A 16187-nucleotide genomic window follows, 5' to 3' on the forward strand; every position below is an offset into this window, starting at 1 on the left:
CCCAGCAGCTGTCCCTCCGGCGGGCGGAAGTCCAGTGTGTAGCGGCCGGCCGGCCGGGGGCAGCCCTGGCCTGCCTCAGCGGGCCCGTACGAGCTCCGCTGCCTGCTCCCGCTCGCGGGGCCTTGCTGGGCGCCAGCCAGCCAGCGAAGAAAAGCGGCGCCTCGGGGGCAAAGCCCGGAGCGGGGGAAGAAGGGCTCGCCGAGGCGTTAACGGCTGGCGGGGAAAGGGGCTGCTTGGTCGGCTGCCCTGGGCGGCAGGGGACCTCGCCCAGAGCCTGCTGGGACCCGCAGAGTCGTCTAACGCTCCTTGAAAAGACCTGTCTCTCTGGCGAAGGTGGGTGCAGAGCTGCGTGCTTTAGCAGCGAGATAGTTGGAGGATGCTCCCCGGTGTCCTATTCCTCTCCTGTATATCCTGATACTTTAGTAAGAAAAGAGTACCATTTGGTTAGTAGCCTTCTGCAGTGTTATTTGTTTTCATTGCTGCAAACAGCACGTTGCTTTTTACTGCTGTCTTTATTTGCTTCTTCTTTAGCAACACACTTGGTCTTCCAGTTTGTTCTTTCTGGTGCTCTATATTGCTTCTCTAGCTTTGGCTCATCACTTGCACCATTTTCTGACTCTTTCCTGTTGTCTGTTTAATAGGGTTTTTCACTTAAAGCTTGTAGCAGATAAAGTGGAAGTGTGTAAATTTCATTTTTAAATGCTGTTTTGAAAGTGGTATTAAAAAGTTGAGAGTTGAACTAGCCAAGCGCTTGTCACTGTTGCCTTTTTTTGTTTCACTGTACCTGATCATCCTCTCAATTTCAAGTCTGGCTTTCTCTGGCTGCTGCCAAATGTGTGGATCACTAAGTGCCTCTTCTGTTATACTGTGTTAGTTTTCTTTTAAATATTTCAGTGATGCTTTTACTTTACAAATCATTGCAAGACCTGAGTGGATACTTTGCTAGTAATAAGTCAGTCATCAATCAATATCTCTGAAACATCCTAAACTGTGAAAAGGTAAAGTGGAACATTATCTGCCTTTGTATTTTACAAAAAATGTTTTTCCAGTACTTTTCATTACGTTTCCTGTATTACATATGTAGAAACTACATATATATTGAACTATTTTTAATACAATTCACAGTTTTGGGGAAGGAAGAAATTAACAGGCATATTTCTCTTCAGTAATTAATGTGTGATAAATCACCAGCTGGATGTATAAGCCAGGTTTTAGCCTATCAGGTAAAGCATATGCCAGCAAATTGTCTCACTTAAAGCAGTACATTTACTGAACGTCTTATTTAAGTTTCAATTTAAATTGAACTGCCCAGCTTTTCATGGAGTTTTCTGTCCTCAACAGATCAGTAGGTGTTTGTGCTGTCTTAGCGGTGACTAATTAGAAATTGTATAATCAGTATTGCAGAGAAAGAAAACATGACAACCGTTGCTGCTAGAAAGAAAGAAGTCACTAGAGATCTAGATCATTGTGATATCCCATACTATGTTTCTGAATTTGTGGAAAGAGAAGTTGGAAATGACTATGATTCTCTGAGGAAGCTAGACAACCTTATTGATAAGCTATCTGAAAATAAAAAGCAGTTAGAAGAACAGGTAAGCATTTTTTTCCATCTTCTGAATATGCTTTATGACTAAGTATATTTAACTAAAATAAAGCAATTTATTAAGATCTCAGATGGTACTACTCTACTTAGTACAGTGTTTTTATGTCAGACTTAATACTTTTCTGTGAATGTAGGTACTTACAGTTTCATCAGAAGTCCCTAAAAGAATTCAGAATGCCTTAAAAAATGCAGAAGATTCTAAAAAGTCTCTGAGTCGGCTTCTAGAGGAAGAAACTCTTCTATCTGATTCAATCAGTAGCCACTTACTGAAAGCTCAGCCATGGATGGAGGATCTCGATGTACTGATTAGTCAAGTAGAAGAGATTGAACGACACCTGTCCTATCTTAAATGGATTTCACGAATAGAAGAGTTAAGGTAAAATTTGAGTACTGCATATATGCTCTGAGACTGGTAACCTAGTTTGTCTCGTCACTAAAATATTTTAGATTTGAGAAAGTTTTATCTTCATTTTTCAATATACAAATGATTCTTTTCTAATATCTTTAATGAATTTTTGACCTTGACTTTTCTTGTATTTTATAGTGATAGCATTCAGCAATATTTGATGACCAACAATGTTCCAGAGGCAGCCAGTACTCTGGCATTTATGGCAGAACTGGATATTAAACTTCAGGAGTCATCTTGTTCTCATCTTCTTGCTTTTGTGAGATCCACTGTTAAATTCTGGCATAAAATTCTTAAGGACAAATTGTCAAGGTAAGAGATGTACTGTCACTTCCTCGTCTTTGTGTTGCACTGTAAGTTTGTGTTAAAGTGCTTATTTTGTGTTGCAGTGACTTTGAAGAGGTACTAACCCAGCTCCGCTGGCCGTTTGTGGGGCCACCACAGTCTCAGGCATTTGGCCTTGCTGCACCAGCCATTGCTGCTGATGTATACAACAATTTGGAGATGTTGTTTTGTCAGCTCCTGAAACTGCAAACCTCGTATCCTTTTAAATAGTTGCGATGTTTTTTAGTAAGAATAATACATGTCAGAGATGCACATTCTCAAGGAGAATTTTTAAGATTTTTGTTCTCCCTAAAGATAGAAATACTTTGAATTTATGTTAGTTTGTATTAACAGTAGATTTTTTTTTTCTTTAGAAAATGCCAGGTGCCAAAATTGTTATTTTGGCAGTAACAACATTGTAACTACAAGTCATCACATCTAGTGATCTCCTGGTAGCTGACAGTTTTCATGAGGGTCATGCCTTACCTGCTTCAGCAAGATTACCCATGTTAATAAAAAAATGGTGATGTATATTTTATTTTACATAGTATGCTTTTCTTTTCATAGTCGTCTTTGAAATCAGCCTTAATCGTTTTAGTATGTCCCATCCCAGAAGGAAAAGAGGGAAGACTAAAGATACATGTCTCAGAAGGAGACTTTGCAAAAAGGGGAGACTGCAGAACGATTTTCATTTTGCAGTCATAGTAGTCTGCCTTTGAGGTTAATCAGAAGGCACTGCTGCTCGTGTTGTTCCTTTTTTTTTTCCCTTTTTTTTTTTGTGAATTAAGTAAAGCACAGCAAAAGCTCAACCAAGCAATTTTTCCTGGAGTGATTGTGGCTGCTTTTTTTTTTTTTAAATTATGGAGTGGGAAGATGTAAGGCCATTCTACACAACCCTGAGTTGGTAACAATTTTGGTCTGGCAGACTGGGTCACTTAAATACGTTACATGAAAATGGGAAATCATGTACTGTGTTTATTAATCTGATGAGTCTTTCATCCTCCTTTAACAAATATGAATAATTGTGTCTCTTGAATAGTCCCCGTGTTTGGTACTGATAATGGTGGTTTGCTGTGTTCTTTTTTTTTAATTTTATGAGTTCCCAAAGTCAAACTGACTTAAGTGACTTGTATTGTTCATTGAATAAATAATCTTTAGCAGCCTGAGTTCTACTAAATATTATAAAAGCTGAAATATTTTGAGTATCCTTCATATTTGAGGAATTGTATTAATTGCATAATACTGCCTTCAGCTATTGAGGTAGAACTAAGAACTGTTCATTTTTATAAACCCATTCTATTGAAATGATGATGTTGGGAGAATTCAACACTTAAATTCGTCCTTGACTGTCAAACTTAGAGATGAACTGTTAACCAAACCTAAACAATTGCCAGAAAAGTACTCTTTACCCCCATCGCCACCCATTATCCTTCCAATACAGATCATGCTGAATCCTCTTCAGAAAAGATTCAAATATCATTTCACTGGAAATAAACAAACCAATGTTTTAAACAAGGTATGGGAGAAAGCAATTTGATTTTTTTTATTGTTTTGTTAAGCAACAGATAGATTGCTGTATTTAAATTGTATAGCTTTAACACTTTCCTTTCTGAAATTAAGATTCTTCAAAACTGTGCCTACCGAAGTGTGGACAGACAAGATAGCTCTTGGAGACCTTTCAGAGGCACACTCATTTTCTCTGGGCCAGGCAATATTTCTCCCTTACCCAGATCCTTTAGAAAGTGTTAATACAATCTTAGACTGACTCTCATCATTTCAGAAGCTTCAATAAATTTCCTCTGTCTCCTTGCAGACTGTTTTGCACTGTTCCTTATTGTTTGAGCTCAAAGGCTGTACAAAGCTGTGACTTTGATTTTTGTCATTGTCTTTTGTTACTGTCATGTAACTGAAAATGTTGGATTCTGCTGTTAGTATATAAAATGTGATTAGTTTAAAGGCACTGTTATATAATTAGTTTTCCAGGTTACACTTTTTTGTTGGCATACAACAAAAGATGTCCAGTTTACTAGTTGGAAACTCACTTTTTGTATGAATTATCTTTGAAGACTGAGGATTTTTGTTTGAGAATTATCACTGGAACAGGTTTCAATGTGTTAATGTTGCTATAATGTATCTGCAGCAGAGTTTGAGAGCTGTTTTGTAACAGTTTAGTTGCACAAGTCTGTGATTGTGTTGACAATCTTGGGTAAATGTATTTGCAATCTTGATAGTTGCTACTACAGTGCTTTTTAAAATAATGTTACATGTATTAGTGGGGAAGAGGGATTTTAGCCATAAATGAAATTATTTCATAAGCAAATGGGAAAATTATGTTCAAGAGATGAAACTTGTGAACAACTATTTTTCTAAAAGAGTCATGAAGAAAAATGTACGGGTAATCTAGTAGCAGATCAGAAAGATAGTCACATAGGGCCTTGCTCAAATTTGGGTTTTTTTCGTTGTTGTTGTTGGTTTTGTTTGTGTTTTTAACAACAACTTGCATAATAGAATAAAGAAAATACTAATGTAAAATGTTTTAAAGACATCAACCTGGAAGGGATTACAAGTACTTCAGAGAACAGGGTCAGAGTTTACAATGATCTTGGCAAGTTGGGGAAAGAGTGTCAAAAAAAAAAAGAAAAATTCAGTAGACTAGTTAAAATTAATACAGAAGTGAGAAACAGACACGCAAAAGTGCAGTTAAAAGAAGTTTCTTCAGCTATTGGGAGTGAGAAGGACAGGAACTGCTTCCTCCTGCACTAACATTGAAACAAGTGTTCATCAAAAACTACAGCCCATATTTTTATGTGTGGAAACTAAAAAAGCTTAAAGGCATTATAATATGAAATGGAAAGGTGATAGATTCCCCACTTTCAGTGTGGGTTGAGGTTGGCTACAATGACAGTAACAATGGAGCTCCTGGGAAGAGTTATCTCAGGAGTGCATCCTTTTTGCTGTACGAAGAAATAAAGAGCAGACAGAACAAGAAGTAGTACACGAAGCAGAAAAGAGGACCTCATGAGTGAGAAAGTAGTAGAGAAGGGGGAGATAAAAATGGAGCTTTTGCTTGAGAGGAAACGTATTAATTGATGCATTTAAGACAATTCAAATCCAGAAATGCTTCTCTGATACTGGTTTTATGAAAATCAAAGCTAAGTAAAACATGGTGAAAGACTTGTGTGATCTGAGATCAAGAGAAGGCAGGGGAAGAGACTGGTAATTTTTAGAAGTTTGTCTTAAAGTATTAGTAGCACTTGAATAAATGTTGTTTGGATGCATTTAATATTTTCTTTTCCTTTTTAAATAAGCCTGAGTGGTATTTAACACAAGTACTTATGTGGATTGGAAATCATGCAAAGTTCCTTGATGACAAAATCCAGCCAATACTGGACAAGGCAGGATCTTCAGTGAATGCTGGGGTAAGCACTTTCATGGCTTTATGTATGTGAATATGTACGTCAACTTCTGATAGATACTTGTGTAAGCCCGCTTCCACTGATTTCACTAAGTACATGGTGAGACTTAACTCAGTCTAGTAGCAGTTTGTTATGTACATGTTTGCACGTTTTAATACTTCCTATATCTGACATCTTATTCACTTTTTTCTTTTAAAAGCTTGAATTCTCTCGTGCTCTAGTAATGCTGATTTTGGAGAAGCTGGCTGTCGATATTCCATGCCTGTTGTATGATGATACACTCTTCTGCCACCTTGTGGATGAGGTACTTCTATTTGAGAGAGAGTTATACAGCGTTCATGGTTATCTCAGCAGCTTTCCCAGTTGCATGCATATTCTGTCAGAAGAATCCTGCTTCCAAAGGTGGCTAACAGTGGAAAAAAAATGTAAGACTTCCAATGAATTTTGTTGGCCTTTATATTGCACAATCAGAAAGTATGTTTATACTTACACAAATAGCCTCCTCAAAGAGGATAGGTCACTCGGACAGGGCTAATACATAAGACGTACATATTTTTAGATTCTGTGATTATTTTGACTAAAAATTGGTTAGACTCTAATAGTGCTTTTGTAGTTTGTAGTACTCTTTGCCCCTAAACTGTATGGAATCCAGTGGGCTTATTTTTAGATGTTATATTTGTGTGCAGACAAGGATGGACTTTAAATTGAAATAGGGGAAGGGTGTTAACTTTTGAGAAATGAAGAGGTAATATATTGGAAAGTAGAAAGCCAACTATTAAAAAAACCAAAACCAAACCCCAAATCAACTCTGACATAGCTGTTAACAATGTTGCATGTGCAGATACTTTGAAGCTGATTTTGTATGAAGCCAGTCATCAGTAATTTTTGTAACCTGAAAATGTAAAATTTAACTTACTAGAGATAAGGCTTTTATGTTTATGTATTTTAGAAGGGTTTTTGTTAGGTTTTTTTTTAATTATTTAAAACTTAAACAATTTACAAGTTTTGTGCACTTCAGTTGCTCTTCAGAAAATGGACTCTATGCTTTCATCAGAGGCTGCATGGATATCGCAATACAAAGACATCACCGATGTAGATGAAATGAAAGTCCCAGACTGCGCTGAAACTTTTATGACTCTGTTGTTAGTAATAACAGGTAATTATTAATCTATGGGCATTGCTCTTGTTTGTAATGAATAGTAAAAAAACTTCAGCTAACAGATTTCTTTACTAAATATCCATTGTCAGTAGTAGTCTCCAAATAATGTTGCAATGTTGTGATGTTTGCAATTTAATAAAAGCTTTCCTTTATTATTTCCTTTAGTATTTTGGACACTAACTCAAGCGTGAATAATCTTGAGCTAGTGACATGTTTACAAAATAATTTTAGAATACATTTGATATTTAGCATACTAAAACTTGTTCATACTTGAGAGAATATAATTTGTTACAATGCAGTAATAAAACAATCCTGCTATTCCTTTTGAATCTGTGACAATTTAGAAGTTTGTAAGTAATGTCTGCTTTCTTGGAACAGAACATAAGACCAAGTAAGTTTTCGGAGACACTTAATTGCATATTCAATGGCTTTATCTTACTCTGTGTGAGTTTGCTTTAGGGGCCACACTAGGATGGTGTGGTATAATCACATACTGCTTCAAGTATTAGAATACAAAATGCTAGTGGAATCAGGACGGGGAAGAATGTCGTTTCTTTACATGTTTAGCTTTGGTATTGAGTAGCTCCCCTGAAATCATTAAAATATGTCAGCTGTTTTAAATACAATATGATGTTCTCCTAAGCATATAGTTATGTAGCAAGATGACAGCAATGTTTCTTTTTGAAAAGTTTTTATTGAGTATTGGAAAACCTAAAAACACTTTATTAATGTCTTTCCAGACAGGTACAAGAATCTTCCAACAGCTTCCAGAAAGCTACAGTTCCTGGGCCTACAGAAGGAGTTAGTTGATGATTTCAGGATACGATTAACTCAAGTAATGAAGGAAGAGACTAGAGCTTCCTTAGGATTCCGATACTGTGCAATCCTTAATGCTGTTAACTATATAGCAACAGTGTTGGCAGACTGGGCTGACAATGTGGTAAGTAATTATTTTACTTTAAAACAAAATTTAAAAAATGGACTTTGGATGTTTGTTTCATAACAAACATTTTATTTTCAGCACTTTATCTAAGTGTATTCAGAAGAATTAATTACTGAAAAAATACAATGAGATGTAAATTCAGATTTAACAAAAGATCTATAAATAAGGACAGATTATTGTTTGAGATCTAAGCTGTATCAATTATAAACTTTCTAGGGAAATACAAAGAGAGCCTGGGGAATGGAATACTTTGAACAGACAAAAAAAGTAGTCTCCTATACATGCTTTGTATTGTAAAAAATCAGTGAGTTGATTTTGGAGTTCTCTGAGCCAGTGTTAACAGCATTGATGTTGAAGTGCATGCAGTAGCCTATGCATGATGCTTGAACTACCCCTATGACAGGTGAGCTTAAACGGATTCAGCGTGGGTGTATCTGTTCCAACACAGTTTAGGAGTTGCTCAGAAAAGCCACTCACTGCTAACTCGGAATTGGGAATTAATTATTTTGCTCTATAATAGCCTGGTGGCAGCATGGCTATTCCATAGCATGTCAGCTTTTCTATGGTTATTGGTACAAAAGGTCAAAAAAACTGTTACATGAAAGTGTGTGGAAATAAGTATTGTGTGTGAGAGGGGCAGCCTCCAAATTCTTTTCGTCTTCACAGGGAACTGTGGCTCTAGCAGAGGATAATCTCGACTTGATAGGACAGCAGCCTTCATGTTGAATAGCTGCATCTGCTTAAAACCAAAACCAACAAGTTGTTACTACTATGTCACATTAAACTCGATCCCTTTTCTTGCTGTTGTCAACACAGCAAATTTATGATTTAATGAATGTAATTTCTAAAACAAATTACAATAAAAGATTCTCATTCACTTTTGCAAACATTAAAAAGGTCAAAATCAGGGTTTTTTTAGGCATTGTGCTGTCAGTCTTAAAGTATCTTTTTAGTATTTCTCTAGATCTATTCCCATTACCTATCTGCTGTTGTATCTGAAACCTGTATCAGTTCCAGGATTAAACCACTGTGGTTTGTGGTTTTTTTTTTTCCCCCCCACACACTAAATCAGGACCACAGGGAAAGATAAGAAAATGTTTTTAAAATCTTAAAATTTTAAGTTTATAAATGTGTCGGGAGAGTTTTTTCTAGAACTGTGCCTATTAAACTACCAATGAAAAGTTCAAATGGTAAGATTATTTTTTTTGTACTATTCCTATCTGGTTTTGTTTCTCTAGTTCTTCTTGCAGCTGCAGCAGGCCGAACTGGAGGTTCGTGCAGAAAGTAATGCTGTCAGTAAACTACAGCTAGGGCAGCTGGCTTCGATGGAGAGTTCTGTCTTTGATGAAATGATTAACCTCCTGGAACGCCTGAAACACGACATGCTGACTCGTCAAGTAGATCATGTCTTCAGAGAGGTCAAAGATGCTGCAAAGCTGTACAAAAAAGAGAGGTGATGCAATCTGTTTACTCTCTTCCCATATTACAATATTATTTCCTGATTAAAATATTGAATTAAATAAAGACAGGAATAGCTAATAGGCAAAATTATTTTCCTGAATAGGAATGGCGCAGGGTAGTAAGTTTTGGAAAATTCTCTTAATACTTACATCAAGACTGTTTTAATGCTATGCTTTCTAAAGTAGTTTCACAATTTGTTGGCGTGTTGTCTTAAAAACCCTAGGAAGAATTCTGGATCGGTCACTCTAGTGTGGATAAGAATTATTTTCTTCATAGTAGTATTAAAGAGCTGATACAAAATGGCCTGTAATGACTGTTCTGTCTTCACAGATTCCTAGGGCTTCTTGAATGTTTGCTCCTGAGTAGAATTGCTAAAGTACTTCATAAAAGGAATACAACTCCTCAGTGATTTTCTAGATTAGATGGGGTTTCTTTGGATGGCATGATTGGAGATTTATAAGTAAAGCATGAGTTTAGTATTAACTGGAATTTAAACATAGCATTAGACTGATTACTTCTAGATTTGAATTGGGAAAGAACTGTCTCTGAAACCATTGAAAATGGGTAAGATTTTTTTTTAAGGATAATTTTAACTTCAGTTGCTATAATATGAATAATTTCATTATAATGACTTCAGTGTGGTAATTTCTTTCAGGTGGTTATCTTTACCATCTCAAGCAGAGCAAGCAGTAATGTCTTTATCGAGCACAGCTTGCCCAATGTTGCTGACCCTACGAGACCGCTTGCTACAACTAGAACAGCAACTCTGTCACTCACTGTTCAAAATTTTCTGGCAAATGCTTGCAGAGAAAGTGGATATATACATATATCAGGAAGTAGGTATCAGCAAAACGTGACCTGTGCAATACAGTGTTAGGTGTAAGTGGCTGGCCTAAACAGCAGATGCACTTCTTTTGTGTTTGTAGATAATTATGGCAAATCATTTCAATGAAGGAGGAGCAGCACAACTCCAGTTTGACATGAGTAGAAATCTGTTCCCTTTATTTTCACACTACTGCAAGAGGCCAGAAAACTACTTCAAGCAGTAAGTCAGCAAACTTCTGATCTATTGGTATTTCAAAAGTGAATGTCCAGATGAATACATGTGTTTTACATACTACCAAGATTTTTTCACAGTTAGTTTTGATCCACGCTTGAAATATGTGGCTCATTTATGCTTCCAGTGTTTACAACTAGGAAAGTTTTGATTCTGCAGCATGTACTCAGATAGCAACGGACTGTGCATATGTTCTAGAGATTTTGTCCAAATAAATTAACTTATGGAAGGACTATAAGTACCACAGACTTCCGAAACTAGGAAGAAACTACTCAAAGATAGAGTTACAACACAATAAACTTACTTTATTGTTAGAAGAAAGACTACTTCAAACTGTGTTCTCACTCAGAATTGCCTTGCATAGCAGCCCAGTTGCTTTCATTGATGAGAAGAAGCTACTTGCTCTGTGGTTAGTCTTTTTTAAATAGTTCACAGTCTACAGAGTCCAACACTGAACTCCTCGGCTAATTGGGGCAGAAATCTTAGTATTATTAAATCAGTATGGAGCATGGCATTCAGTCTTGAACACTTGAAGACAAACATAATATATTCACATTTTAAATTGGAATATTCACGTAGCATCTTCAGGTTTAAGTGGTTTTTTTGAGCACATCACCTTCATAAAGGTGATTGATACATACGTATTATTCCAGCATAAGAGGACACAGATGCACAAAGGAACTGTAAAAAATAATGCATAATGGATACATGGCTATCTGTCATATTTAGACTAAAACCAATGTAACAAAGACAGGGTATCTGTGTGCTCCCTAACGTTATTAATTAGGGAAAATGTTCAGATTCTAGTAACTGTCTGTTAAACTGTGCTCTTAAAATATACTGAATAAGAAGTTTCTAATTATTTTAGGGGAAAATAGTTAGGGAAAGCTAGAGAGATTAAGTGGTAAATACTATTCTGTATTTTTAATACTGGTGGAAGAACTGAAGAAGTAAAAGCCATGCTGAGCACTGGGAGGCAAAATGTTGATGCTTATGAAATACAGATACATAACAGAAAAGGCTCACCTTAAGAACAAATCCACTGTTTCCCTTGATCTGAGCAGTACTTTTCAGTTCAATACTTCTGATCCTTTTCAGAAGTCCATGGAGGTTTTTTTGTTAATCACTGTGTGCACAAAATTAAGTGATCTCATGTGTGCTTCTCATGTTAATCCATATAACTTGTTCCTCTAGCATAAAAGAAGCCTGCATTATCCTGAACCTGAACGTTGGCTCTGCCTTGCTTCTGAAGGATGTACTACAGTCAGCTTCAGAAAATGAAACATTAAAGCCAAACCAGCCATCTCCAACAGCAGCGCTAAATGAACTTGGAGTTTATAAATTAGCTCAAAAGGATGTTGAGATTCTTCTCAATTTGAGAGCTAGTTGGCCAAATACGGGAAAATAAAGACGTCTTCAGAAATGATTAATAACTTGGTCTAGATTACCTATTTCAAACAAAAGCAAAGCAAATATGTTGTAATATACCTGGGTTCTTTTTTCAATACTGTATGCTGAACCACTGGTTTAATCTAATCTTATGCCTTCTTGTATACAGTTTAAAAAAATAATAGAAAATGCTACAGCCTTGGTTTCAAACTGCACAGATCTTACTTTCCATAGCCACCTTGGCATTGCATTTAAAGCTAAAACTGTCTTCATCTCTAGTGACTATGTTGCATGCTGTAACATAATTTGGAGGAATACAGAGTATTTACAGTGTAAATACACCTCTGTATGATATGGACAACTCTTCCCTATGAACTGGTCCACCTTCACTTAAACATGGATGTTTTACATTTTTAAATCCCAGGTAAGGGATGTTCTCTATTAAAATGTCTATATACAGAACGTGGAAGGAATGAAGGAATATGACCCTTTGGGTTTTTTTATTCATACTAATTCCATTTTTTTTCTTTGCTGTACCAGAGTCTCTCCTATTTTTTAAAAATTTCTCCTTAAAAATTGCATAAATACTGTGTTGTAAGTTTGAAAGTAGCATTTTACTTGGAAGTGCCACATTTCTTTAGTTGTGGACATTTGTCATAACTTGCTGAAGTTGGTCTTTCCTTTAAAAAAAACACCACAACACAACCTTAAGAGTTGAGCTCTTTAAGTTAATTTATTCAATGGTAATAAGCCCACAAGTAACACCCCCTTCCTGTAAGCTACAAACTGAAGGAGAAAACTCCAAAACACTATTTTAGTGTAAAAGAGATCTCTACTTTTTGGTTTTTTTTTTAAAAAAACCCATCTAATTGTATTAAGCAATTCTCAAAAGATAGTTTTCCAGTGCCTGGTAAACACGAACAAGTTCTTGTCATTTGTCCTCTTCAGTTGAAAAGGCAGGGAACGGGGAATGAGAAGAGAGTACTGCTTAAAATCAGCTCTCCACAGCTGACAAACCAGAAGAGTTGAGCAAGATGCCTATTTTTAATACATATAGCAGGTCACTACTCAAACTAATACACAGCCCAGCTCTCCAGCATCTTTTTCTTCCTAAAAAAAAAAAAAAATTCTAGTTAGATAACAATGAGGATAACTAGTTCCAGTTACGTTTCAGTGATTACAACAGTTACCAAAAAATTGCCCCTAGAACTGTACCTTGACTATGAGAAATGATTACAACTCTGAGCTGTTTCATCTACAGATGTGTTACTACCCCTGGCAAAGATGACAACACTGTGTTACTATTTCACATTTCTAGATCAGTATTTGAACCCTTGGGCTACCTGATGCCTGTCTGTCTGACCTGAAGGGTAGAGAATCTGAGAGGCTGCTGTGAGGGGATCCTGGAACTGAGATGGTGGAGGAAAATGTTGAGTTTGGTTCAGGTTACAGCAAGCCAAGCAAGGTCAGGCTGTAACTGACCTTTTAAAATCTTGCAGCACAAAGTAAAGGGGTTAAGCTTAAGCCAGCAAGTCCTTTAATTACATAGTTTTGTACATAAAAAATAAATCTCGGTAAAAATAGCTGTTGTGCGTATCCCTGCCCCCCAACCCCTTTCAATTAAACTTACACTTCTTCCCTGAATACATCCAGTGTGATATTCCCATAATCTCCAAACTGCAGATCTTCAGTGCTCAGTCCCAAAGTTTTAAGAGCTAAAGTTAAGGAAAGACAATTTCCTACGCAAGCCTTGGAAAGACTGATTTAACATCTTAAAGTGATCTAAATACAAGAAAAGGTAAACGCGTGTAACTTAAACATGGGTAACTTTTGTAACTTTCCAAGTTCCACCTTGTGTATTGGCAGAAATGAGGATATTTTAAAAGCATACATAAGGGTATCTTTGAAACTATTTTAATAACAAATACAACCTGCTGTTCAGAAGAGACGCACCTTCTCTGTACTGCGCTGGTGTTATGTGGCCTTGGCCTACAACATCCAGCAACTCGAACATGGCGGCCAGGTTGGCCTCGTCCATCAGGTAAGGGTACTCCCCCTCTGCTCGTCTTCCAGCCTTCACCCTTTCCAGCGCCTGGATCAGGAACTCACGTGGTCTTTCTGCAATGAGGTAAAATTGCCCACAGACGCAGGACAAGCAGCTAATGGCCGAAGGCCACACAATCCCTTCCCTCTCCCAGCCCCATTCCCGCTCCGCTTTTCCCGGCGGGGGAGGTCCTACAGCTGCCCAGGCCGAGACGGGGTGCCTTGGCCGGGCCTGCCCCGACCCCGGGTCGCGGTGCCTCACCGGGGCGGTGGTAGAGCAGCAGCGCGGCGAGGCGGTGGAGCAGCTCGGGGATCCGGTGGCGCTGCAAGTAGTCGCGGCTTTGCTGCTCGCCCGCCGCCATCCCGCGTTGCCTGGAGACCGCCGCCGCGTGCTCCGGCCGTTAACTGGCTCCGCCCTGACGAGAGGCTGCGTGAGGCGAAGGGGGCGGGACGGCCTCCGGGAGCCGGGGTACAGCGGAGGTAAGCGGGGAGGGCGGTAGTAGGAGCTGTTCGTCACAGAAGAGGAGGAGGAGGAGCGGCCTCAAGGAAGACACCGCTACAAGCAAACGGCCGCGGGGGCTCGGCAGGAGGAGAGTAACGGCTCGCCAGAGCTGGCGGGGTGCTCCTTCAGTCAGCTCGGGGCGTCGGGCGGAGTAAATCGGATTACCGAGACTTGACTGACTGCGCAGCCCCTGCTTCAGCGGGTAGAAAGTGGGAAGCAAAAGTCAATTTGCCTAGAGGTCATCACGTTAGCACTAGAACAGCAAAATCATCGCTTCCAGCCAAGTCATTAGTTTGTACCGCAGCTGCATTAATTCAGGGAGAAGGCAAATTACACGCTATTGTTTTTAACATTTATGCAAGTCTTCTCAATTTCAGCCACATTTCCTGCCATATGCGGTAACGCAGTCTACACCTTTTGTTTTTTCCCCATACACGGCCCACTACCTGGACTCCCTCGCCAAAGGTGGGCTTGGTAAAGCCTGGTAAATGCGGGAGGACTGCAAAGCGTTCACATGCCACCTAGTGGAACCGGGCAATGTGTGCTCAAAACTGGTGTGCTATGCAAAATCAATGACTAGCAACTAAGAGTAAGAACGGCTACAGTTTTTAAATCGTTATTGAGGTTTGCAGCGTAGCCTGTGCAAACAGAGACAAGACATCAAAGAACCTTTTTATTGTACTACCCAAAGTGAGTAGGAGAAAGATAATAAGGTGTCCTACTTAAGAAAAAAAATTAAAACATAACCATCTGTCAGCAAATAAAAATAGACAATGATAAATGAGCTTATAGTAAAAACGGTATTCCTGTGAAAAGCCTAGCACTATCTATACTTAACTATTTGCCAAAACAAAAATATCACATTAATAGAATTCACCTCTTTTTTTCTTAGCGTGGGAGAAAGGCAGCATCCAAAACTGCAGAGATTGTACAGCCATGCCCTGTCCAGATTCTTTAGTATTTTAAACTGATTATGCTATCTGTTTCCAGTCTTAATTAGGGCTAGAGGAATTGTAGGCTCATAACAGTCACTTCCCTTGGCAGTTACCTGGCAGAGATGGAAATCTCCTTTTCCTAAGGAATACGATTCATAGGTACTGAACCCATTTCTGCTATTTAACTTTTCTATGCCTTTCAATAGAATTTGCAAACCACTAGCAAAGTTTTTTTCCTAAAGAAGAGTGATGGGAGAAAGTGTAGATTGAAGTGTGAAGTACAAACAAGAGACTGAGCTGGCCAGCAGAGGAGAAATAAAGACATGGAAAATATTTTCTTGCAAATGAGAACTTAAGGATAGGAAGATTGACTGGAAAGGAAGGAGCAAATGAAAGACTGGAGAGAAAGGCAGGTAAGTCAGTGTTTGGGGCAGGGAAAACAGCATTTGGCAAAGGAAGTTTCTCCTTTAATGGTAACAAAGATAACCAGTGTGAAATACTTACGTTGAAGACTGACATTTTAAGAATAAACACAGGAATTACAGATTGAAGTGTGTTTCTCTGAGGAATGGTTCAAAAATCACTAAGCAAAGCAAACCATGATTTGATTTGCAACTAGGAATAATTTTTTTAAAAATTCTATTTCACTGTTAAGAAAGCACACTTTATTTCCTTGAAAAAAATGTTCTGATAATGAATCATGTCTTTATTATTCAAATAATAAATTATTATCTTCAGTTCATATGGTGATAATATCAGCTATTTATATGAGTTTCAAAAGTATGATAGTTTCAGGCAATTTGTGAGAAGCTGACATGGACTATTGTAAGAAAAATTTAACTTCTGGTCACTGAAAAAAACCAGGATTTGACAAACATCTGAAAGTTTTCTGCTTCCGTTACAGAGCTGCTGCTAATTGAGTTTTAATCAGGAACTCAGGATCAAATCT

General features: G+C 38.0%; 2 protein-coding genes across 4 annotated transcripts; one reads left to right on the plus strand and one right to left on the minus strand.

The window, feature by feature from the left end:
• The first annotated feature begins 203 nt into the window (after positions 1-203).
• RINT1 (RAD50 interactor 1) lies at positions 204-11968 on the plus strand. 3 transcript variants are annotated; one of them, XM_054813594.1, is made up of 15 exons: positions 204-333; positions 895-998; positions 1405-1592; positions 1738-1979; positions 2148-2321; positions 2399-2548; positions 3693-3849; positions 5642-5752; positions 5949-6174; positions 6768-6905; positions 7649-7848; positions 9090-9304; positions 9968-10148; positions 10239-10357; positions 11564-11968. In XM_054813594.1, exons 3-15 carry the CDS (start codon positions 1416-1418, stop codon positions 11775-11777), a joined length of 2304 nt encoding a protein of 767 aa, XP_054669569.1. In that variant the 5' UTR covers positions 204-333; positions 895-998; positions 1405-1415; the 3' UTR covers positions 11778-11968. The 3 variants fall into 3 exon arrangements, with proteins under 3 accessions (XP_054669569.1, XP_054669571.1, XP_054669570.1); XM_054813596.1 differs by having other exon boundaries at positions 7649-7743; positions 9102-9304; XM_054813595.1 differs by lacking the exon at positions 895-998 and having other exon boundaries at positions 222-333; positions 1397-1592.
• Positions 11969-12194: 226 nt separating this feature from the next.
• On the minus strand, positions 12195-15842 carry EFCAB10 (EF-hand calcium binding domain 10). Its single transcript, XM_054813598.1, has 4 exons — positions 14064-15842; positions 13712-13876; positions 13389-13473; positions 12195-12868 (listed from the first exon to the last, which is right to left on the minus strand). Exons 1-4 carry the CDS (start codon positions 14161-14163, stop codon positions 12832-12834), a joined length of 387 nt encoding a protein of 128 aa, XP_054669573.1. The 5' UTR covers positions 14164-15842; the 3' UTR covers positions 12195-12831.
• Between the last annotated feature and the right edge of the window lie 345 nt (positions 15843-16187).

This window comes from Grus americana, chromosome 1, assembly GCF_028858705.1.
Source record: "Grus americana isolate bGruAme1 chromosome 1, bGruAme1.mat, whole genome shotgun sequence".
Taxonomy (NCBI): domain Eukaryota; kingdom Metazoa; phylum Chordata; class Aves; order Gruiformes; family Gruidae; genus Grus; species Grus americana.